The following is a 24,876-nucleotide window of genomic DNA, read 5'->3' on the forward strand; positions in this document are numbered from 1 at the left end:
TTTTTTGTAGGTGCAAGGTGAATTTGAATTCAATTCTTTTTGTATTATTTCAATTGTCGCTCAATTACGTGCAGAGTGATCAGATAAAGTTACATATTTTTTTATGGAATGCCCTATATTTTTGTTACGTTTTTAAATATCCCTTTAAATGGCGAAAAATGAAAATGTGTTTATCCGATACGCGGCGTTGCGATGTCAATCACCCTATATATGTTTTCGGATAGCCATTTAAAAGGCGTTGTACGTAATTCAGCGACAATTGAAATAATACAATAAAATTAAAGATAATTTTACAGAAAACAACTCATAGGTAACGTATAGGCTACCCTGTACATAAAAACTGCCCTTTCGCTAGAAATTATTACAAATGATTCAGTTGCATCGAATTGAATTAATATTCCGACAGTATCTATCACGGCTTAAGGCTTTATTATATGATATTTTATATTTTTTTATAGAAATATTTAAAATTATTTAGACAGTGATACTACAGACCCCTTTTTCTAACAACGTCAAAATGACATTTGTGAAAATAGATGGATATATCTGCCTCTCCCATATTTGTGGACGTAATCCCCATCAAATGTCAACATTTGATAAAGACACGGTGTTGTCGCAACAATTGTCTTGTAAAAATATATAATTTCGTGAAAATCGGAACTTTTAGTTCTTATTTATTTTGATACAGAAAAAGATGAAAAGAAAAGGGAGCATTTTGAATTTGTATTTATTAACGGTGGGTATTTGGCCAAGCTTATAATAGATTGTATAATACATTTAGATAGATTTTATAACCTGTCAAAATAGGTTTATCTCTCCCGTTAAAGGTTCTCCTTTATAGGGAAACATTTACAAAGAAAGATAGTTGAAAGGTTGATTTTTTCTGCTGAGCCTAAATTTTGCTGGCGCAATGAACGTACTTGTCGTTGCAGCGATCCATTTTAAGTACGAAGTTACCCTGGTGCTTATTCCGGGAATCTCATTGGGGCATTGGAGCCCATTGGATATGACCCCGACGATTTGTAAGCTATGAGTGTTAGGATCCTTCCACAGCAGCGGGCCCCCGGAATCGCCAATGCACGCGTGCAATCCTTGAGTAAGTGTACAAATCTGATCGCTGGTGATGGTCTCGCTCTGTTGTTGCCCGCACTGCAGGGTCGAAATTACAGTGATACGTGCCCTCCTTAGCACGTCCGAAAGGTTCATAGTACCGTCCACACTACCCCATCCTAGTAGAGTAAAAATATGTGAAACAAGTTACAAAGTCAGTTACCTATTTATACAGGGTACCTAACACGGTGGTCGTGAACACAAATGAATATCAGGAAAAGATTCAAGATGTTCTTACAGACGGATCATTTCGTCAACTTAAAGAAGGCTTCCTCTCTATCAGACTCCGTGAAAATATCTGTCACCCCTCATGACTCTAAAATTCCTCGTCTCTACGGACTCCCAAAAATGCACAAACCAGAATTACCCCTTCGACCTATTGTCAGCACCATGTTCTCTAACAAAATATCTAAATTATTTATTAAAACCCTTAACAGGGAAAGCTGATAGTTTCGTACTTAATTCTTTCATGATTCATGGAACAATTAAAAAACATTACATTAGATACACAAGATATTCTGGTTAGATTTGGCGTAGAATCTATCTTTACTAAAGTTCCTATTCCTGAAACTCTCAACAAAAATTCAGATATATTAAAATCCGAGAATCTGGAACCAAATCTTCTCACCTTAATTAAAAAATGCTTATCGGGAACATATTTTTCTTATAAGTGTCAAATTTTTGAACAATCGTCGGGAACAGCAATAGGTTATCTGCTTTTTACAAAACTTCTGGATTCCTTCTGCGTCGGTTTTTGCTTAGTCAAAATTGCAGACGTTTCACCAATCATCCTACTGGCGGATTGGTGGACTAAGCAAAAAACGACGCAGGAGGAATCCAGAAAGTTTTGTAAAAAGCATTACCTGTGGAAGTTTCTTTGAAAAATTAATTGATTATCAACTGTCACCAGTCATGACACTTTTGTTATTTTACCATTGAACTAGAAACGAACTATAACCTCCCATTCTTAGATATTCTTATCAATAGAAAATTAGACTTAACATTAGGTCATTGGGTTAACAAAAATCCTATGCACACAGACCTTAATTGTCAGATCACCATCCGGCACAAAAATCATCGGTTATCAACTCTCTTGTTCACAGTGCCGTACAACACTCTCAGTCCCAGTCACTGAACCCAGAATTAAAACCTTACCTCTGCTCTTCTCTAATAATTTCCACATTAGAGATATTAAGCCTTCCATGACAAAAAACACTTTATCACAACCTTCCAGTAGCAATGAAGCCGAAAGCAATCCCTCATTTGCCACTGTGGTCCTTCCTTATATGCAAAACAAATGTTCTAAAGAAATTCGACGTCAAAACCAATTGTCCAAAAATCTGTCATCTTCGATCCGTCAAAGACAATTCGATTTGAGATGCCAAGAGTTTACAGCAAAGAGTAAAGTCCTTATTTTAAGACTTTTTGATTATTTTACTCCTTATTTGAAACCATAACATTGTTATAATCGATTAACAGAATTTATAGGAAGGAACCATCAATTTTTATAGGGGTATCAAATTTAAAACTTATATTTAATGATTTATGTTATGTTTATGTTACATTCAAGTTATTGCAAAAAGGCATCTCAGATGCACCTTAAGGACAACTCTAATTTTACAAAATATTATGAATACGAGAACGCAAAAATTAGTGTCAATGGCACTCGAACGGCCAAATATTGACACTATCTTTTTCTTTTGAAAGTAGCTTTGATATCTCGGAAAAGATCCCAGAAGAGTTTCGTAAGGAGGTGAGAAAGTTGTTTATTTTTTACTATTATTTAGTTTATTTAGTTTAATATAGTTTGTCCTTTGTTCTCAAACTAGTCTCCTACTTTAAAGTAAATTTCAGTGGGCTGCGGAGTAGGATACAAAATTCTAAGCTATATTATTAGGAAACTGTAATTCTATTGCATTTAAGCGGCAGCAGGCGGCTCTAGCCTGCTGAGATTTGTTGGACAACGATATTATTAAAATTCAATACTTTTTTAATTTTTCAAAGAAGCTTCCACGGGCTACTGTAATACTTTTTATTAAACTTCTGGATTCCTCCTGCTTCGGTTTTTGCTGAGTCGAACTTGCTGACGTGTCGCCAACCATCCTGTTGGCTTCTTCAGTTTCAGTGAAGCTCTGAAGAAGCCAACAGGATGGTTGGCGAAACGTCAGCAATTTCGACTAAGCAAAAACCGACGCAGGAGGAATCCATTAGTTTTGTAAAAATGCATATTCAGTTTTAAGAATTTAGAGATTTTATGGAGAAAGGACATGTTTATAGATATGATTGTATTGAAATTATATTATCATTTTAGATAATTTCGATTTGTCATCGAACTCAGATGAAGAACCCACATATTATCCGCCGGACTCAAATTCCGAAGACGAACTTGTAAGATTGTCATTTCATTTTTGTCAACTTTTAAAAATTTTGAAAATGTTATCCTTTACGCCTTAACACTTAAGGGAACCAAGATCCTAATATATCGACTCATTAGATAAAGTTACTGATTTACAATATTCTTTAGTTTCGGTAATCTATGGTTTACAATTTAAATTACAGTTCAAAAAATGAATTATTTATTCTAGACATGTCCCGATGCTAAACAGTCCTGTTCAATTAACTTATTGTTAACATCACCTAAGGTATATATAAACCGAATGATTAGTTTTGAAAGACAGTCGCAACAATATCAATATTAAATGCCATTTAATTTCAACGTTTTAAAATTAAATAAATAAAAATAATAAATATAAATAAAACATTAAGCATTTTGCTGTGTACGAAAAACGTTGAACTTCTAATACTTATTTTTCTTTGCATAACTTCTGGTTCTAAATAAACGATATTTTGTCATCAATTGTTGATTAAAATAGTTTCTTATTATTATAGTTATTTATTGAAATATTAAGTTTAGAGCGAGGTTTGAGCTCCCGTAGTCTAAAAATTTTAAATGAAACAATCAAAAAACAAAAAGAATAGTGTAAATGCTTATGTAAATGTAATTATTCCAAATTTCGACTACGACATGAACTAAAAAAGTAAATTAAAATAGTAAATTAAAAGCAAAATAATTTAGAGAATGAATAATTGTTGTATTGTTAAATATTTATAACATGTTTTGTTCATTTCATTTCTACTTTTTACGATAAGAAAGAAGTGAACTCAGTAATTTCCAGTCCTGCAACTGAAAACGTTTTCCCTTCTGCAAACAAAACTATAAGGAAAAATAAAATAACTCGATTTCCAGATTTCTGCTTTTATTGTGAAACTGATGTGTTGAATTTTGCTCGATATATTTTCCGAAATCATTCGCAGGAAAAACTATCGAAAGGAAAAGACTTATTGCATCTTTACGAAAGAGAGGAAATCACATTAAAAACTGTCATTCTATGGTTAAGCCTGTTCACAGAACCTATGTTGACACGTCTGAAGAAAGCTACGTTGCATGTAAATATTGCTGTGGCCATTATTCACGTAAATTACTTTGGAGACATAAAAAGTTGTCCAGAGAAAAAAGAATCATCTAGTAATGAACACAATTTCCTTCTTTCTAAGAGAATTATCAATTCTGATTTAATAGCAAAAGTATTTCCACGCATGAGATGTGACAAAATATCTTTTATTGCAAAAGAGGATTCTCTTATAGTCTAAAAAATTACACCGTTTTGATGGAAACAGTGTTTTGTCGGTTATTGCTTCTTAATAGAAAGAGGGCAGGTGAATTGCAGAGAATGAAGCTGACGTCTTATACATTATCTGATAAAAAAAATAACCACAGTTGCGAAGAATTTTCGGACGCCATTACAACTTCTAAAAAAATTCTTTTGAAAAGCTTTAAACGGATTGAGATAAGAAGGAAAAGGGGAAGAGGGGTTCCCGTTCTATTTAGCCGAGATATCCAAAGCCATATACATTTTCTGATTGGAAAACGACAACAATTTAAAAAAATATATAAGGTACTACAAACACACGCAGGAATATGTTGAGCAGAGACCCACGAGCTTTAACTTCTACGAAATTAAGGAAACATTTGGCCACATTATCACAGGTCTTTAATACGTCACAAAACGAAATTGAACAGTTGGCAACGTTTATGGGCCACACTTTAAATGTACATAGTCAAAATTATAGACTTCCAGATGACATTTTTCAAACTGCAGAAATTCCGAAACTGTTACTTCTCATGGAAGATGGCCAAGCGGGAAAGTACAAAGGAAAGACACCGGAAGAAATTGACTTAAATTTAGAAGAAGAATTAAACCCAGAAAACGTAGACGAAACTGATCAACAGTTTGCAATCGAAGATGAAATTGATGAGCATCCCACTCTTGCAGACAAAAATGAGACATTAAATCAAACAAACAAAAGAACGGAACTTGCACATTCCAAAAAAGATGGCGCAACAATAAAAAAACGAGAACTGATTCCACGGAAAGCGGAACAAAAAAAAGTTGTAAAAGATTTTATTAAGAACCACATACAAACAAAAAAAACACCAATGAAAGCTGAATGTGAGATGTTAATAAGCAGTCATTCAGATTTATTGGAAAATAAATCCTGGTTGAAAATTAAGGTGTTTGTTTGTTTTGAATGACCTTCAACTTCAATTTTTTCTTTAAATTTTGTATTTTCAGTTTTTATTACAGTTTTGGATATTGCCAAAATAGACATATCCTAGTCTGTCTTCTTTTGTACCATACATGTGGGTCAACATTTTTTTGAATTTTTGTATATATTATTATTATTATGATAATAAAGTTTGTCTTAGTTTTAATAAATTATTTTTTATGAAGTTATTATGATATCAGAACCTATTAAACTAACTAAAAAATGGATGAAACAAATTATCTGCGTTAAATAATTGAGGTTCCATTATCCTGAATCTATTGCTTTAATCATAAATTCAATGTTACTGCAGTACTCATGTTTACTTATGCGCGCTTGGAATCCTATAACTGACATCCAGATAATCTAAACACTGGAAATTCACTGGACTTGCCAAGGTCATAACGCTCAATTATCTGTTACATGTGATACATAAATTAAGAGACTCAATTGGATAATAGCAAAAATAAAAAAGTTGATTCGTCACATTAAACCTATAAGCCCCTTGAACTCTACCTACTACCCATGTATTATTTGCATTTGCTTAGAAAATTCGAACTAAATACCCAAGTACAAACGAGTTCATTAAAATACCGAAAGAGAGGCAGTTCCATGTGTATATCTCTGATAATTAGGAATACCTAAATTCGGTACGAGTTATGAGATGTGGCAACCATGTCGGAAGCCGAAAAGATATTGCAATAGATTTGTATATTCTCCAGATGCACAAATGATCTTGCTATTTACTGTATATTGAGGACGTCGAAAGAGTAGTAAAATGAAACGACGCAGAATAGCAGTGCAATGTAAAATTTAATATTTTGAAGCAACCAAACTGAATATTTTGATATACTCTGGACTTTTGTGATCAGAAAGATCCACTGCTCATATGCATAGAGTGATTTATTGATATACTTTGCTGGACGCCGAATAGCAGCAGAATTGAAAGACGCAGAAAAGATAGCAGGATGTATATATATATATATATATATATATATATATATATATATATATATATATATATATATATATATATATATATATATATATATATATATATATATATATATATATATATATATATATATATATATATATATATATATATATATATATTTATATATGATGACACTGTACTCCGGGATATCATCCGTTCGCTCGTTGAACTCCGACTGGAATCCTGCATCCGACTGGAATCCTGCAAATCCTGCATCCGACTGGAGAATCCTGCAGACGTTTCGCCAAAATCTCACTTGGCATCTTCAATGCTCGCGCTCCGAAAACACTTCGAAGTGTCGTGGCGAAACGTCTGCAGGATTCCAGTCGGATGCAGGATTTGCAGGATTCCAGTCGGATGCAGGATTCCAGTCGGAGTTCAACGAGCGAACGGATGATATCCCGGAGTATAGTGTCATCACATTTTTCCATCCGTGAATCAATACGTGAGAATATATATATATATATATATATATATATATATATATATATATATATATATATATATATATATATATATATATATATATATATATATATATATATATATATATATATATATATATATATATATATATATATATATATATATATATATATATATATATATATATATATATATATATATATATATATATATATATATATATATATATATATATATATATATATATATATATATATATATATATATATATATATATATATATATATATATATATATATATATATATATATATATATATATATATATATATATATATATATATATACATATATACACACACTCACAGTGTTCGAAGTGTTTTCGGAGCGCGAGCATTGAAGATGCCAAGTGAGATTTTGGCGAAACGTCTGCAGGATTCCAGTCGGAGTTCAACAAGCGAACGTATGATATGCCGGAATATAGTGTCATCACATTTTTTAATCCGTGAATCAATACGTGAAAATATATATATATATATATATATATATATATATATATATATATATATATATATATATATATATATATATATATATATATATATATATATATATATATATATATATATATATATATATGTTTTGTCTTAGTCCTTCACAGATGGAACTATGTGTATTGCTGGAAATCCGGGTGTTCATCCGTTCGTTGTTTGACCCTGGAGTAGGATCATTCGCCTGACGTTTCGCCAAAATATCACTTGGTATCTTCAGAGGTATCTTCAGAGGCCGCGCGTCCATGTCACTCGTACGTGTCCGAACTTAAGTTAAGCCCATAAATGTGTGTTACCCCAAAGCTCACTCGCAACTGGCTAGGACAAATTGCGCAGTGAATCTAGTCAGCTTATTCCCATCATCAGGTGTAAACCCTACCTATAACCTTACAAGTTGTCAGTTCTATGACGAAGTTTAAGAAATGTTAAATGAGTGATACATCCCAAGACCTTTTTTGCCCTTAATCTATTCTATACAGAGTACTATTTACAAATTTTCTGGGTTTCTTTTGCTGACATTTCTCCAATCATCAGTTTCAGTCAGCAAGTTTTATTTATACACAACCGACACAGAAAGAAACCAGAAGATTTGTAAATGGTATTTTGGAAGTTTCTCTGAAAAATTCTATATAGAGTGGTCCATATCGCAGGTAAGTAAATGAGTTTTAGATTCCAGATTGAAAAAAAGTCAAAAATACTTTGGTGAGGTGCTTCATTACAATGTCAACATTGCCATTCATATAATTTCGATAGATTTCATTTGATAGACGTCAACTTTTACTTTAGGCGGCGGCTGTAATATATAGGGGGCGATAATGACGATAAAATGATGAAAAAGATACTCAAGGGTTAACAAAAAATATTCTTTTGAATGCAGTACCGTTCCGTAAAATTAACCCATGTATGTATTATATGCGTAGAAATTGATATGTTCTGTGCGGATTTAGCATCCGATGTACGTCCTGTATCTTTAAAGGAAGCAACCTTTTGCTAATTCATATTCGGATTGTACCTCTGTAGTATCGACTGTCAAATTACAAAGTCTTCCAAATTAAATATGAAAATCACATCATTCAAAGGAAGCAGCTATTGTCCTTTTCTATTTGACATTCCATCAATTGCTGCATCCAGATCCCGCGAGAATCACCTAGACTTTCCAAAACGGGACCGAACGCCGTCCGGAATTTTTGACGATTCGAACATTCGACAATTTGTAGGATAACAACTTACATGATAAAATGACAGTTTAAGAATTAGGAACAACAGTTTCAATAATTTACAAAACAAGATTACTGTTATTACTATCACATCCACTTTCAATTTTTTTAGATCTAAACTATAGGGTTTTTGATTCTAGGAACTTACCTAATATCGTAACAATTTCACCACCGAAATCGTAATTCGAGTACCTAAACGGTAAGCATGCGGGACCAACAAACAAACTAAACACAATTTGCTGTTGAGTTTGAACGATCGCGATGTCATGCATTAGCGGATTTGATTGGAAATTGGGGAAAATTTCGTAACCGCTGACCATATAAACTGCCGAATAAGAGCTGTTTCCTAAAAAAAAAATTGTTTGGCTTTACCTCGATTACGGTACATAAAATAATCAGAGTAAAAAAAAATCACACCAGAGCCTCTTTATTATAATAAAGTATTATTATAAATAATAATAATATTAATAATAATAGACTAAAGTAAAACGTCTATTATTATTATTATTATGGTTATTATTATTATTATTATTATTATTATTATTATTATTTCGAGGATTAGGAATCTGCTAATTAATCAGACATCCGGGCTTAGCTCATGGCGATCTTATTTTCCCGGATTGTATCCGGTGCTTCTACCGGAAGTCACCGATCGACTGAACCCGTTCCCTCTTTTACCCTTTTGTCTTCTTGGAACTGCTGACGGGCATTAATTCGACAAGAGCGTCTCCGATTTACTGAAGTTCAGCGAGCTTTTATAATATTTGGCCGTTCTATTCTTTTGCCAGAGAGTATTTCCTTTATCATTTTGCAGACATGGTCCCAATTTGACGGCGAAAGAAATCTACTTCTCCGTGTCGTTTCTCAAACCAGGGTCTTATATTTGGAATTAGCTTTTTACTCCAGTCCGCTGCACCATAATCTCTGTCCCATTCCCCTTGTCATCATCTTTCTCTATACGGGCTCTGCACTAGAAGATAAATAGGTGGGATCCTAGCTATCACCCTAAGTGCCTTGTTGGAGGTTGTTCTGTATGCTTCGGAGACTCTTATGGCTCCCCTCCTTTGAACACTACTCAGTATCCTTTTATAGATTTTCTTCTCAATTGCTTGCTCCGATATTGAGGCACCATGCAATAGTATTCAAGTCACTACGCGGCATAACATACTCCTGGTGTTTTCACGAGGTCCATTCACTTTTGTTATAAGGCGACTGATATTGTTCAATTCCTTGTTGGCTTTTTCTGTTACGGCTCTGACGGGGACATGTTATTATCTAGTTTTATAACTAGATATCTGACCACTTTCTGACTTTGAGTTGTTATGCTTTCCAATGCAACTGAAATGCTTTCAACCTTTCTTCCAGCAACAAGTAGGACTGCCTCAGTTTTTTGGGAGGGCAAATCATTCCGTAACGTTGTGAAGGACATGATTGGCTACTGCTTCCACCATCTCGACCCCCTTTACTTCCCCTAAGGTAGCCAGATCGTCAGCATATCCGACAAGGCTAATACTGTTGGCTAATATAGTTGATCTCTTCTCCCGAAACCCATGCTGTCCTTCTGGTAGTCCGCCAGTCATTTCAATTTCTTCTTTGAGACGCTTTATACTACGTCTATACTTCTTATCCTCACCTGGTTACTCTATAAGGATAAGTCGCGAAAATTTCCATATTCTAGGGAATTCTCCCTCCAACAGTATTTTGTTCACGAGGTCTGTTAACTTCTCAATATAATCCTTCGAAATTGTCTTTCTAATTTCAGGAGCGGCTTTGCTGTTCTTTATTTTTCGAACTCCAGTTCTTAGTTCTTCGGCTGATGAAGGTTGGTACACTTCCTCTATTGTGTACAGTGAGGTTCTCTTCAGCCATCCATTCTGAAATTCCCCTCTCCCATCTTCTGGTTTAGGGCCCCACAGAAAGGATTTAGCATTGAAGTCTCCTCCTAAAAGTAATATCCTGATCTGGCTTCCTGGGACATAAATCGCTGCATTCATATTTTGATCGTAAATCCATTTCCCACTTCTTCCGGTTTGGCTCTGCTAACAGGACAATATCCACCTCATGTGCTTCTGCTATCTTATATAGCATATCCACCGCCTTTGAGCCTCTGTCTACGTTTCCTGTCATCGTTAGTTGTGTTAGGTGTTGCTTCATTTAGTTAGTTTTGTCTTGTCTGCTTCAAAAGTTTGTCGTAGACAAGGCATTTTATGTTCCCTGTTCGGTGTCCCTTTCCTCCACCCTAGCAAATGTTTTGTTTCCTATCTTAACAATTAGTGTGTCTTAGTACTGATTAGTTTTCTTTGTAGTCTTAACGGCGCTTCTGTTGTACGCGTACGTTCACTTGTTGCCATTCTACCAGTGTTTACTGAGGCAGTGAGGTATGCTACTTCAGTAGTCTCTTTTGGATCGCGCAATAACGTGAGTTCGGGATATCTCTCCTTAAAAATCCTACTGATACCCTTAGTAATTTCACGGACTTCGGAGTATATCGCCAGGTCACCTTCAGAACTTTTTGATAGTGAGTTTCTATTCTCAGAAGATTATCTAAGGATTATATTTTCCTCAAAGACTCCCTTATGAGTTCTGCTTCCTTCTCCTCTGTCATGTTTACAGTTTGCGTTTCTGTGTCTGCCATATTATGTTTATTGCTTGTTTGTGTTGCAACTTCTTCTCTATTTCACTACTCTTACTACTTCGGCCTTTTCCCAACCACATGTGTATCTCTTTGCCTTTTAACCTGCTTGCTATGCTGGTTATCCTTACTACCGAGTCTTTGATCCCCTTTTTAGTACTTATATTTGTCTGAATGACATGAATGAACTTTGAAACCTACATCCATATCTTCAATAAGTTTTTTGATTGCGAGCCCCTCATTTTATGTCTCGTGTCCGACGAATCGTATATCATCTGACGATATCGCATTACCTGATAGGACGTTGTCGTCGCCCACGAACACCGAAAAGTCACTGGGGTCTTTACTGTTCACGCAATGGCCGGCCGTCAACAGGAAAAAGTCAGAGATTATGCTTGCCCCGCAGAATAAGTGACGAGTGCCCACATGTAGCAGTGCAGCCATCGAAGGGTACACACTGGACCCCGTTTCTTCTCCACCCAGGATCGTAGCCTAAAAAACGAACGTTTTGCTATGTGAACTATAACTCGGTTCATCGATTTTTCGAAAGCAACTAGAAACTGAATTTTGTTTTGCAACGCATATATTCGTTCTATTGGCCAATTCCTATGAAACACGATAAGTGTACGAAATTTGAAGCTATCGACTTCAAATTTTTTTTTGACATTACGGGATTTTCGAGCGAAGAAAGAACTAAGCTCTGATGACGAAAGCTCACTTCTTTTAATTTTAGATTTGATGGAGTGCTGGCTTTTATCAGCTGCTGTAATAATTTTCCAACATTAATAACTTTTGGAGGGAAAACCAGACTATACAAAATTAATCGAATTTTGAATCCCGTGCTTTGCTCCGACAATGCGGTCTTTGGGTTTTTAATGACTTCTATTATTATTACATAAAATATACAACAAATACAATCTGTCGTAAAGTAAATACACACATATCTTTACGGGAGTCAAAAATAAACGTAAATAAAAGGCCTCCTAACCTATAATCCTATATAGCAAAAACTTTTTTTTTATTAATTAAATTAATCATTGAAAGCATTAAAGTTTGATTAACCGTTTGCTTCCAGCCACAGTTGCAGTCCTGTGAGTTTTGTGTCTCCAGTATTTCCGGACTGTCCTTGATGGCGGTCATGGTACAATGGAACTGACCACCGGGAGAGTCAAGCTTCGAAAACAGTTCTGGAACAAATGTATTGCCATGGTTTCGTCATGTTTTTTCCCTAGACGACTTGAAGGAGAAGTTTACTTAAGCTGCTGGTTGCGGAAGGTCTAATATTATCCGGAATATGGCGTCTGTATTTAGATGGTGCCTGAAATCTAGATAACTATTTCATTTCTTCTTAAAAGGTAGGAGGTAATGTTTCGGTGTTGTTGCCTTTATTGTTTTTTTTTTATTTAGATGCTAGAATTTAGAATAGACAAATTAAAACCCCTATGAAATGATTTTCTCCGAAATGCAACCCCACGAAAGCCCGACTTAATTGCTTTATTTTTCTATGGTCAATATATAGCCTTCCTATTTATTCAAGGCCAGTTACCGAGTGTGAGGGTGTTTGCCCGGGAAATAGCGGAAAACGATCCGTTTCCACAGTAATTATGAGCGTCGCCAAGAGTCTGATTACCGGTTGACGATACGGTCAGCTTGTCACCTTGACAGTTTGAAGACTGCAACGAAAATGGTACTCATTGAAAGAAATCTGTACATTTCAGATTAATTTTAGTGGTGTTACCAACTTTCGGCAGTGAGACATCGGTACAGGACAAGTTAATTTTGGTACCGATCGCACTTTTCGCCACCCATCTACACGACGAACCTCCACTGTAGTTTTGAGGGTATTCTTGGTTGTGGATGTGGTACTCCTTCCCGACTATCATTTCCTGATACACATCGCAATTAGGATCGATTGCTGCGTACATGGGCACCAGGAAATTCCAAAGGGCCGCCGAAATCATTGCGCTGCTTGCGAAGCTCCCTAAATAATAATACGTTTAGGGTGGGCCGTTTATCTTGGGACACTTTCTTATCTCGGAAACTATAGGGAATTGAGCCAAAAGTAAAAAAGAAAAGTTAATTTCGGTATTACAAACCTTCAATTTATTTTAATGTTGTATATACAGGGTGTTTAATTGTTCGAGGGCGAGTATCAACTTTTTTATTTTAAATGGAACGCCTGGCATATTACTTCATTTTTGAACTCTATACAAAACCGTTTTTAACATTTTTATATTTTTATGTGGAAAATGACATTTGCAAGACGCAAAATACCTGCCAATTTCTTTATTCGGAAGAATTTATTTTTTCACTCGAGTAGGTTTTGTTGTAAACAAAGAATTGGAATAACGGATTTCATAAGAAAATTGGATACATAATTATACGTCAAAAATAAGATTAAAAATGAAATTAAAAAAATTTTTCTTTTAATGGAAACTATCAAGTTTTATAATCTTGTCATATTTAGCATAAAAAATTAAGACAATTTTATATAAAGTTGTATATGCCTAATATTTTTACTTTTTGTCTATCACAAAGTGGCTATGACGGCGTTTAAACAGAACAAGTGCTAGAAGGCTGCTTGCGTGTTATGTTTACCACAGAGGAAAAGATTGATATATTAGAAAGTTTTTAAATATTATCCATCATTTTGTTGAAAATAAAGTGCCTGAAAGGGGACGACAAAATTTAATTTAACTGGCAGGATGGCGCTCCTTATCACAGAAGTCAAGAAATTATTATTTTACTATTTAAATGGACACTATAGAGAATGGATTGGGAAGAATGGCAGGAGCATCGACTAAAATCGCCTAGATTTTTTTCTATGGGGTAGACTTAAGATTTGTTTTATAAACACAATCCGTCAACTGCCGACCTTTGATAAGAGAAGGTATGGGACAATTAAATGGGACTGAAGCTGTTAGCCATTATGTATTTAAAACCTGCTTGTGTTGCTCAAGGGGGCTCAAGACCCGGCCGGGCAGACGACGACGCGGGAAACCATCAAGGTGGGTGATTAACCGTTTCGGGTGTTGTATGTCCTACCGTTTTCTTGCCGCTCTTTCTCGTTTAAATTTTGAGGGTGATTTACAACCACCTTCCCCCAACCCTTTTACCAAATCTGTACCAAATCTGTCAGTTATTCATCTTATGATAACGACCTACTTCAAAGCCACCCAAGATATAAATTATAAATTCTGGAATATTATTTTATTTTTTTAAACATTGCTTGTATGTTAAAAGCGCATGTATCTCAAAACTTTAGGGAATTTAGGGGAAATTTGTAGTGAAAACGAATAACTTTTCTCTGTGGTTGATTTCGGCAGCGAACTCTTATATATAAAAACATGTCTTGCAAATAGTTTCATGTTTTTTGAAAAACTTTTTGTATTTGACGTTTTATCCCCAAAAGTTAAATGAAAAAGTTACTCCAAAGGTTAAATGGTCACTCACCCATACTGCTGTTGACATAACACTAACTTTACAATTGTTTTACGACCTTTAAACTTTATTAAATTCCTGCTATCGCGTATCAATTAATTTTTAAGGGTTATTATTTCTCCAAGTGCGATTATACGAAACAATACCTTTCGATTTACATGATGTTAACGTTCTATACATAGAGAGTCAGCAGTTGAAGGCTCTAAACTAAAAGATGAGGCAGTAGGGTTGTGCAATTAACCGGTAAATTGACTGGTCAATTGGTCGAAATAATTTTGAAATACCATGAAATTTATATTCGCTGAGTATGGTATTCTGATATTCCTTGAAGAGGGTTATAGGTAAATTGGACATAAAAACGCATACTAATCTATTATAAAGTACATTTTATTTTTTACAACACTTCAGGATTCCTCCTGCGTCGGTTTTTGCTGACGTTTCGCCAATAATCCAGTTAGCTTCTTCAGAGCTTGACTGAAACTATTTCGCACTTTACTTTTTACCTGCTTATATATTGTTTGAGTGGGGCGGAGCTAAATGAGGGTCATAAACACCGTTTCGGATGACTGATTCCCATATTGGTGACAGGTAAAGACCTGAGTCCCGACGTCTGAAATGGAATTTTGTCTTTGACGGATCGAAGAGATTTTTGAACAAGTGGTAGGTCCCGTTTTGACGTTATATTTCGTTAGTACTTTTGATATGTGATGTTTTGAATATAAGGAAGGACCACTGCTATTGGCAGGTTGTGCTGAAGTGTATTTTGTGATGGAACGCTTTAATGTGGAAATTATTAGAGAGAAGAGCACAAGTAAGGCGTTTTAATTCTGGGTTCAGTGACTCGGCCTGAGATAGTTTTACGGCTCTGTAAACAAGAGAGTTGATAACCGATGATTTTTGGGATTTTTGGACCATGCATTAAGGTATCGATCCTTGTGCGTAGGTTTTCTATAAACACAATGGCCCAATGCTAGGTCTGATTTCCTATTAATAAAAATATCTAAGAATAGGAGGTTAATTTTAGTTTCCAACTCTATGGTAAAACGTATGTTAGGGCGTATAGAATTTAAATTCTTGACCATGAGGCCAAATGACAATGGTATCATAGACGTAGTGTTTCGGTAATTCTGGTTTTAGATGGAAAGTGTCGAGAGATTTCTTCTCATAGACTTCCATGGGTATGACTGGTTATAGTGGAGAACCCATAGCCAGATTTACCACTTGTCGAAAAATGTCTCAACATCTTCGATAAACACTCTACAGAGGTTATTCAAAACAATTTTTGAGTAGTTAATTAAAGAGTGGTCAATTTACGGTCAATTAGGTAGCTGGAGATAATCATCTATAACCCCTATAGATGACAGATTTACTTCAGAAATGCGTTTCTGCCTATGCGAGCCTTGGTTTATCTCCAAGTACCATAAGGGGGAAACCACACTCTGAGCTCTTAGCCGAACCTATTGTTTCCTCTCCATATCCCCCACCAACCCGCTTGGCAAGAGTGGTGTTTTACAGTCAAAAAAAACCCTCCATATCAAATGAAATGTCAAGCTCCAAAACGAAAATACCCCAGGCATAAGGATAACTTGGTCAGTCCTGCGGATTCTGTGGTGGACAGAAAATTAACGTATGGAAGGTACCACAGACATAAGCGGTACATGAGAACATTGAAATTATTAACATATAACATGAGAACCTCGTCCACAACTATAAAACCATAGAATAACAAAAAGACCTAAATAATGAATACAGTACTAAATCAATTTGGCGTTGGCAGTTTCAGTTGACGATTGAGAAAAGAGTCTAGCTGTCTATCGGTTCCACTCTAGATAAAGAAGGTACCGTCAACATATCGAAGCCAGATCCTAGGTTTAATAGTTGCAGTATTTATGACATGAGTTTCGAACCACTCCATGTACATGTTCGCTGTCACTGGTGAGAGAGGAGAACCCATCGGCAGGCCATCATTTTGTGCGTAAAACTTATCTTTGACTTGAAAGTGAGAACTATGCAGGCAGTACCTTAGAAGCTCCAACACTCCCTCAGCGAAGTTCTCTCTGATAGGGTTGTATCATTCCTTAGTTTAGCCTCGACAATACTTGACGGTTCCTCCAAGAGCACGTTGGTATATAGACTTTCAACGTCAAAACCAATAAACTTATCTGAAGGATCTAATTTAACGTTTTTTAGAATATCTACCAAGTGCCCGGAGTTTTTCACAAACAAAGAAGTTTTACCTACAAGGAGAAATCTACTTAAGCTGCTGGTTGGAGAATCTCTTGTGATCGGTCTGAGTGGTATATTATCTTTATGGATTTTTGGAAGTCCAAAAAGATGTGGTGGTTTGGTGTGATGTGGAGTTAACGTGGTTCTAATGTCATCCGGGATATAGCGTCTGTATTTAGAGAGAGATCAGTAGATTTTTCCTTCAATCCTCTTAGTAGGGTCACTAGAGAGTAGTCTGTATTTTCCTTTAGTAAGGGTCTCCTCGATTTTTGATCATATTCCTGCGTATTCATTATAACTGTGCCATATACTGCTGGGAGCATCTTGACGTTTCCATCCTTCTGCAAGTTCTTAATGGCTCCTTGTTCCTCTTTGGTTATATTCCTCGCCTGTTTTCTTGTTTTCTCAAGAACTGTCCGAACTTTCCACCCCAGTTTCTATGGAGCTTATAATATCCAACGTTGGTGCCCTTTGGGGGGCAAGGGCGAAGTTGATTTCTTTGCTCAATATTTGCTCCTCAATACTGGAAAGGTTTCTTGAAGACAGATTTACTATTGTCTGCTTTACTTCTTTAGTGTTTTCTGGTTGTTGGCGTTTTGCAAATTTGAGGAGCTTCCTCTCGTGGTTCTTCCGAAGACCTTCCCTAATCTTGGCACAGGATCTATAAATCTTCTCAAATATGGGCTTGTGGTCTTCTTCCCAAGTCAGTTCCTTTATTTCTTCGAATCTCTGTTGGATGTCATTTAAAAGCACCGATTTCTTCCATCTGTGGTAATTGATTTGGGATCACATAATTGCTCGACTAGCGTTTTCTAGAATGCGTCGTGCTCTGATTCCTTGTATAGGCGAAGTTAAGTGGAATCTTACGGGAATGATGTATTTGTCCCTCGCCGTACATAAAAAGGTGATGTGGGCTTCCTCCTTGGTTAACTTTTCAACGTTTGCTTGAAGGTGGTAGATACTGATTCAGTAGAAATACTAAAAGGATGTCGAACTTCCATTGTCTTTATTTTCAATTTATACAACGTTTCGGACAGTTGCATCACTACCCGTTATAAAGTGTAAACTAAACTTAATTCTAAGGCTACACGGTTTATATACTAGGCGACGGCGGTCATCCATGACGGAGTTTGCCAAATTTTTGGTATATCCACGCTTGGATTGCTAGTGATACAACTGTTCGAAACGTTGTGTAAGTTAAAAATAAAGACAATGGAAGTTCGACATCCTTTTAGTATTTCTACAGAATCAGTGTCTACCACCTTCAAGCAAAGGTTATGTGTTTTTTTTTCATATTTTGATTGCCCCATATAGAATTGTGTTGTGACGCTACTGATCCAGCTATTGCAACGAGAATATAACCACAGACTAAGGAGACTTAATTAGTTTGACAAATGAGACTGCGCTTATTCAGGGTGTCCCAAATAGATGGTTCCAATAACAACTTCTGAAGATATTCAAATGGAACACCCTCTATTTTTATTCAGATATCAATTCTAGGACAAAAAATTAGGTATTTTTTAATTAGATATTACATGTTTTTACTTCTTTTAAAGATACAATACTCCAGATACACGAATAAAACCTATGGCTAGCAATAGAGGGTGTTCATTAATACGTGGAAATTTTGAAAAAAATCTACTCTATACTACACACTTTAACATATTTCATAAAACTTTAGAATTAATATTTAAAGAAACATTTAATAGATTATTACTTAGCTTGATTGAAAATATCTAATAACTAAAATACATAATTATAGTTTATAGGCTAACTAAACAAGGTGCAAATAGACATAAGACACAAAAGACACAATAGACCAAGCCAATTTATTTTGATTATTTTTCCCTCATAGTGGCTTTTCTTGTTAAATTTATTAATTTTTTATGTTTGCTTTTGTCTGACTCAGCTGACTGTTCTCACATTAAACCTATTATCCGACATAAATAAATCATGTGACAATTTTAAATGTGCATTTTAGAGAATTTACAGAATTTGCTTACACAGAAATAAAAATTATAAAAAATCAACCATATTTGATACAAGAGATGGACAGATATAACATATTAAGTTGAACACCAACAGGACAAAGAACTCGGAGTCATTGATAAATTTCATTTCACCTTTGTGGCATATTGAGGGTCAAAATGAAATAGTTCTTTCAACCATATAAACATTTATTGATTCTGCAGTGCAATAAATACAATGAACCGAATATTATTTTACTCGTTACTCCCAAAATATAAATGATGCAGTCCTCTGTAGCGGCCGTGTCCACTACATACAAAAAGTGGCACCTGGTAAAGAAAGTAGACCCAGATATAACATGGTGAGAAGAAAAACAAATATTTTTAACTTTAAAATTGCCATCTCTTTGCGCTTTTTTGATTTTCAGCCAGTAATATTAAGCGTCACTGTCTTTTTCTCTATATCAATGTTATTGGATTTCTTTCCTTAAACTTAAGATGTTGTGAGGTTCGTTTTGAAGTTAAAGAACTTTATCAAATTAATTTATGAATTTAGTGAAAAAGGGAAAATTTCTCTCATCTTTTTAAATATTTTATTTAATTTTCATTTTAGGTGAAATATTAAAAGCGTACGCCCCTGGCTTTAACCAACCAACAAAAAATAATTCTTTAATAACTCGAGAAATCCATCATTGTAAAAATTTAAAAGAAATAATTTTTTGTAGGTGCAAGGTGAATTTGAATTCAATTCTTTTTGTATTATTTCAATTGTCGCTCAATTACGTGCAGGGTGATCAGATAAAGTTACATATTTGTTTATGCTTATATTTTTGTTACGTTTTTAAATATCCCTTTAAATGGCGAAAAATGAAAATGTGTTTATCCGATACGCGGCGTTGCGATGTCATTCACCCTGTATATGTTTTCGGATAGCCATTTAAAAGACGTGTGCATTCCTGCTCCACCGGTATACTTTCCCGTTGTACATAAAGTAAGCATTTCTCAGGCAGTGTCATGACAGACCATTATGTACGGCGGAAGATCTTCGTTTTGTTCTATAAGCAGCAGTGCCTCCTCTACTATCCTTGGGTATAGGGATTTGACATCGAAGCCTGCCATAATGTCGTCCTTATCGATCCTGAGAGAACTTAAAATCTGAAGAATCTGCCTTTTCCACTATGGACTGAAGTGCACGGGCCAGATGTTTTTCCAACTTGCATACTGGTTAGTTAAAAGCGCTTACGATTGGACGCAGGGGAACCCCGTCCTTATGGATCTTTGGGAGCCCGCAGAATTTTGGGCAACGACTCGATTTTTCCCTCGGAATAAGTTTCTTCTTTGTATCCTCGTTTATTGACGAATCGAGAATTTTGCACTTAGTTGTTTTGGCATTTCCTTTGTCTGCTGGCATTATCATAATATTTTCGTTTTTGTTTAGGTTCTTCAAGGCTTGCATTTCTTCTCTGCTCAAGTTCGGTTTAGGTGGTTTTGGCGGTCTTAAAACTCCGGCGACATCTTGCCTAATTAACTCTGGTGGACAGACTTGCTGCAACTTGCATAGTTCAATCCTCTATTCGGTACGCTGACTTCTGTATTGAATTATTATGAACTGTAAGGTTTGTATTTGGCACTTATCCTGACTTCTTGGAATATATATAAAAATAATAAAATATAGGGCGTTTTATGTAATTGAAATAATACAATAAAATTAAAGATAATCTTACTGGAAACAACTTTTGTATTCAAGCATTCATATTGAACATAGCCTATGTTCAATATGAATGTTTGTTCATAAAAACTGCCCTTTTCCTAGAAATTATTACAAAAGGCTTTATTATATTATATTTTACAGTTTTTTATTGTAGTAAATAGCAAAATGATTTGTGACGAGTCGTTTAATGTTTCAACTCTAAATTCTTTGGTTCATTTCTTGTAATTTTTGCTGTGAAATTAAACACACACATGTTGAGATTGCGATATTCATTCGTGACCGTCTATTAAAAAGACCGACGATACTCATTTCGTACTCTTTTTCCGCAAATCTTTTCAAATCCTGCACTCTGAAAGTACTCATTTTTTTAATTTTATACTCATTTGTATTGCTAAAACATTTTTTTTAGATTTGTTTATTAATTATTTAAAATTATTTTGACAGTTATATTACATACCTCTTTTTCTAGCAACGTCAAAATGACATTTGTGAAAATAGATGGATATATCTGCCTCTCCCATATTTGTGAACGAAATCCCCATCAAATGTCAACATTTGATAAAGACACGGTGTTGTTTTAGATTTAGATTGCTTTTATAACTTGGTAATAATATACGAAAACATTTTGGGAACAATTAATAGGTTCCCAGGTTTTATAAAATGACCAATCGAAAAGTAATTACGATTAACGACAAACGATAGTTGAAACATTAGCTTTTATAATACTTTTAGCTAGATTTCATAATTTGTTAAAATTTGTTCAACTCCTTCTTTAAAGGTTTTCCATTTAATTAATTAACAATTAATTTACAAAATGACCAATCGAAACGTAATCATTATGATTAACAACAAATAATAGTTGACAGGTTTGGGTGTTTATGAACGCTGAGTATTTCGCGAAGTTTATAATTGCTTTTATAATACATTTAGATAGATTTTATATCTTGTTAAAATATGTTTATCTCTACCTTTAAAGGTTCTACTTAATAGGGAAACATTTTGAAAACAACTAATAGGTCGCCAGGTTTTATAAAATGGCCAATCCAAACGAAACCTTATGATTTCCAAAGAACGATAGTTGAAAGGTCGATTTTTTCTGCTGAGCCTAGATTTTGCTGGCGCAATGAACGTACCTGTCCTATCAACGATCCAATTTAAGTACGAAGTTACCCTGGTGTTTATTCCGGGACTATTCACGGGGCAAGCGAGCCCACGGGATATGACCCCGACGAGGTGCAACCTTTGGGTGTTAGGATCCGTCCACAGCAGCGGGCCCCCGGAATCGCCGATGCACGCGCGCAATCCTTGAGTAAGTGTACAAATGTTTTCGCTGATGATCTGATCTCTTTGTTGTTGCGCGCACTGCAGGTTCGAAATTACAGTGATACTTGCCTCCCTTAGCACGTCCGGAATAGGCATAGTACCGTCCACACTACCCCATCCTAGTAGAGTAAAAATATGTGAAACAAGTTACAAAGTCAGTTACCTATTTATAACACGGTGGTCGTGAACACAAATGAATATCAGGAAAAGATTCAAGATGTTCTTACAGACGGATCATTTCGTCAACTTAAAGAAGGCTTCCTCTCATGACTCTAAAATTCCTCGTCTCTACGGACTCCCAAAAATGCACAAACCAGAATTACCCCTTCGACCTATTGTCAGCACCGTTGGTTCTCCAACATGTTCTCTAACAAAATACCTAAATTCCTTATTAAAACCCTTAACAGGGAAAGCTGATAGTTTCGTACTTAATTCTTTCATGATTCATGGAACAATTAAAAAACATTACATTAGATACACAAGATATTCTGGTTAGATTTGGCGTAGAATCTATCTTTACTAAAGTTCCTATTCCTGAAACTCTCAACAAAAATTCAGATCTATTAAAATCCGAGAATCTGGAACCAAACCTTCTCACCCTAATTAAAAAATGCTTGTCTGGAACATATTTTGCTTATAAATGTCAAATTTTTTAACAAACGTCGAGAACAGCAATGGGCTATCTGCTTTTTACAAAACTTCTGGATTCCTCCTGCGTCGGTTTTTGCTTAGTCGACGTTTCACCAATCATCCTATTGGAGGATTCGTGGATGATTGGCGAAAAGTCAGCAATTTCGACTAAGCAAAAACCGACTCAGGAGGAATCCAGAGGTTTTGTAAAAAGCAGTACAGTAGCCTGTGGAAGGAATTAATTGGTTATCCACTGTCACCAGTCATGACACTGTTGTTATTTTACCATTGAACTAGAAACTAACTATAACCTTCCATTCTTAGATATTCTTATCAATAGAAAATTAGACTTAACATTGACTCATTGGGTTAACAGAAAACCTATGCACACTTAATTGTCAGATCACCATTCGGCACAAAAATCACGGGTTATCAACTCTCTTCTTCACAGTGCCGTAAAACTCTCTCAGTCCGAGTCATTGAACCCAGAATTAAAACCTTACCTCTGCTCTTCTCTAATAATTTCCACAATAAAGATATTAAGCCTTCCATAACAAAATACACTTCATCACAACCTTCCAGTAGCAATGAAGCCGAAAGCAATCCCACATTTGCCACTGTTGTCCTTCATTACATTCCAAACAAAAATTCTAAAGAAACATAAAGTCGAAACCAGATTTACCACTTGTCCAAAAATCTCTCAACATATTCGATCCGTCAAAGACAATTCGATTTGAGATGCCAAGACTTCACAGCAAAGAGAAAGCCTTTATTTTAAAAATTTTGGATTATTTCACTCCTTACTTGAGGCTGTACCATTTTTATGATCGAGTAATAGAATGTATAGGATGGAACCAGCGATTGTCAAATTTAAAACTTATATTTAATGATTTATGAAACTAAGTGAACATGTTATTACTTTTTTAAACAGGAATTTAGTTAACTGTGGGTAGTAATTTCATAGGGTAGGTAGGTGTAGGGTAGTGCAGAACAGGAACAGACCCCTTAACAAATGGTCTCTCACGACGACTTTATATAGAAGGTGTAACGGAACAAGGTATAATTAATTTAATATTTTATAGTAGCTCACGAAAAAGGCATTTTGCACGTTTAGCGCAAAAACGTCCCATTTTATAACATTGTCCTTTTCTATTGACATTCCATCAATTGCTGCATCCAGATCCCGCGAGACTCACCTAGACTTTCCAAAACGGAACCGAACGCCGTTCGGAATTTTTGACGATTCGGACATTCGACAATTTGTGGTATAAAAGCTGACATGATAAAATGACAGTTTAAGAACTAGGAACAACAGTTTCAATAATTTACAAAACAAGATTACTGTTATTACTATTACATCCACTTTCAATTTTTTTAGATCTAAACTAGAGGGTTTTTGATTCTAGAAACTTACCTAATATCGTAACAATTTCACCAACGAAATCGTAGTTCGAGTAGCTAAATGGTAAGCATGCGGGGCCAACAAACAAACTAAACTCAATTTGCTGTTGAGTTTGAACGATCGCGATGTCATGGGTCAGCGGAACTGATTGGAAATTGGGGAAGATTTCGTAACCGCTGACCATATAAACTGCCGAATAAGAGTTGTTTCCTAAAAAAAAAAAAAATGTTTGGCGCTTTTCCTCGATTACGGTACATAAAATAATCAGAGTAAAAAAAGTTCACACTAGAGCCTCTTTATTTTAATAAAGTATTATTATAAATAATAATAATATTAATAATAATATACTTTAGACTTTAATGTCTAAAGTAAAACCTCTATTATTATTATTATTATTATTATTATTTTGAGGATTAGGAATCTGCTAATTAATCAGACATATAAGGATAAGTCGCGAAAATTTCCATATTCTAGGGGATACTCCCTTCAGCAGTATTTTGTTCACGAGGTCTGTGCACTCCTCAATATAATCCTTCGCAATTGTCTTTATAAATTCAGGAGCGGCTTTGCTGTCCTTTATTTTTCCAAATCCAGTTCTTGGTTCTTCGACTGATGAAGGTTGGTACACTTCCTCTATTG

At 35.1% G+C, this 24,876-nt stretch overlaps 1 protein-coding gene across 1 annotated transcript in view; it reads right to left on the minus strand.

The window, feature by feature from the left end:
• Positions 1–24,876, minus strand: part of LOC132708102 (ovochymase-1-like) — a 46,036-nt gene that overhangs the window by 451 nt on the left and 20,709 nt on the right. Inside the window, exons 14-15 of the mRNA XM_060680223.1 lie at positions 24,250–24,447; positions 22,016–22,324 (exon numbers count right to left, since the gene is read on the minus strand). Coding sequence (XP_060536206.1) covers positions 22,016–22,324; positions 24,250–24,447 — 507 coding nt within the window. The remainder of the gene's footprint in view (positions 1–22,015; positions 22,325–24,249; positions 24,448–24,876) is intronic.

This window comes from Cylas formicarius, unplaced genomic scaffold, assembly GCF_029955315.1.
Source record: "Cylas formicarius isolate icCylForm1 unplaced genomic scaffold, icCylForm1.1 PGA_scaffold_10__41_contigs__length_53128322, whole genome shotgun sequence".
Lineage (NCBI taxonomy): Eukaryota > Metazoa > Arthropoda > Insecta > Coleoptera > Brentidae > Cylas > Cylas formicarius.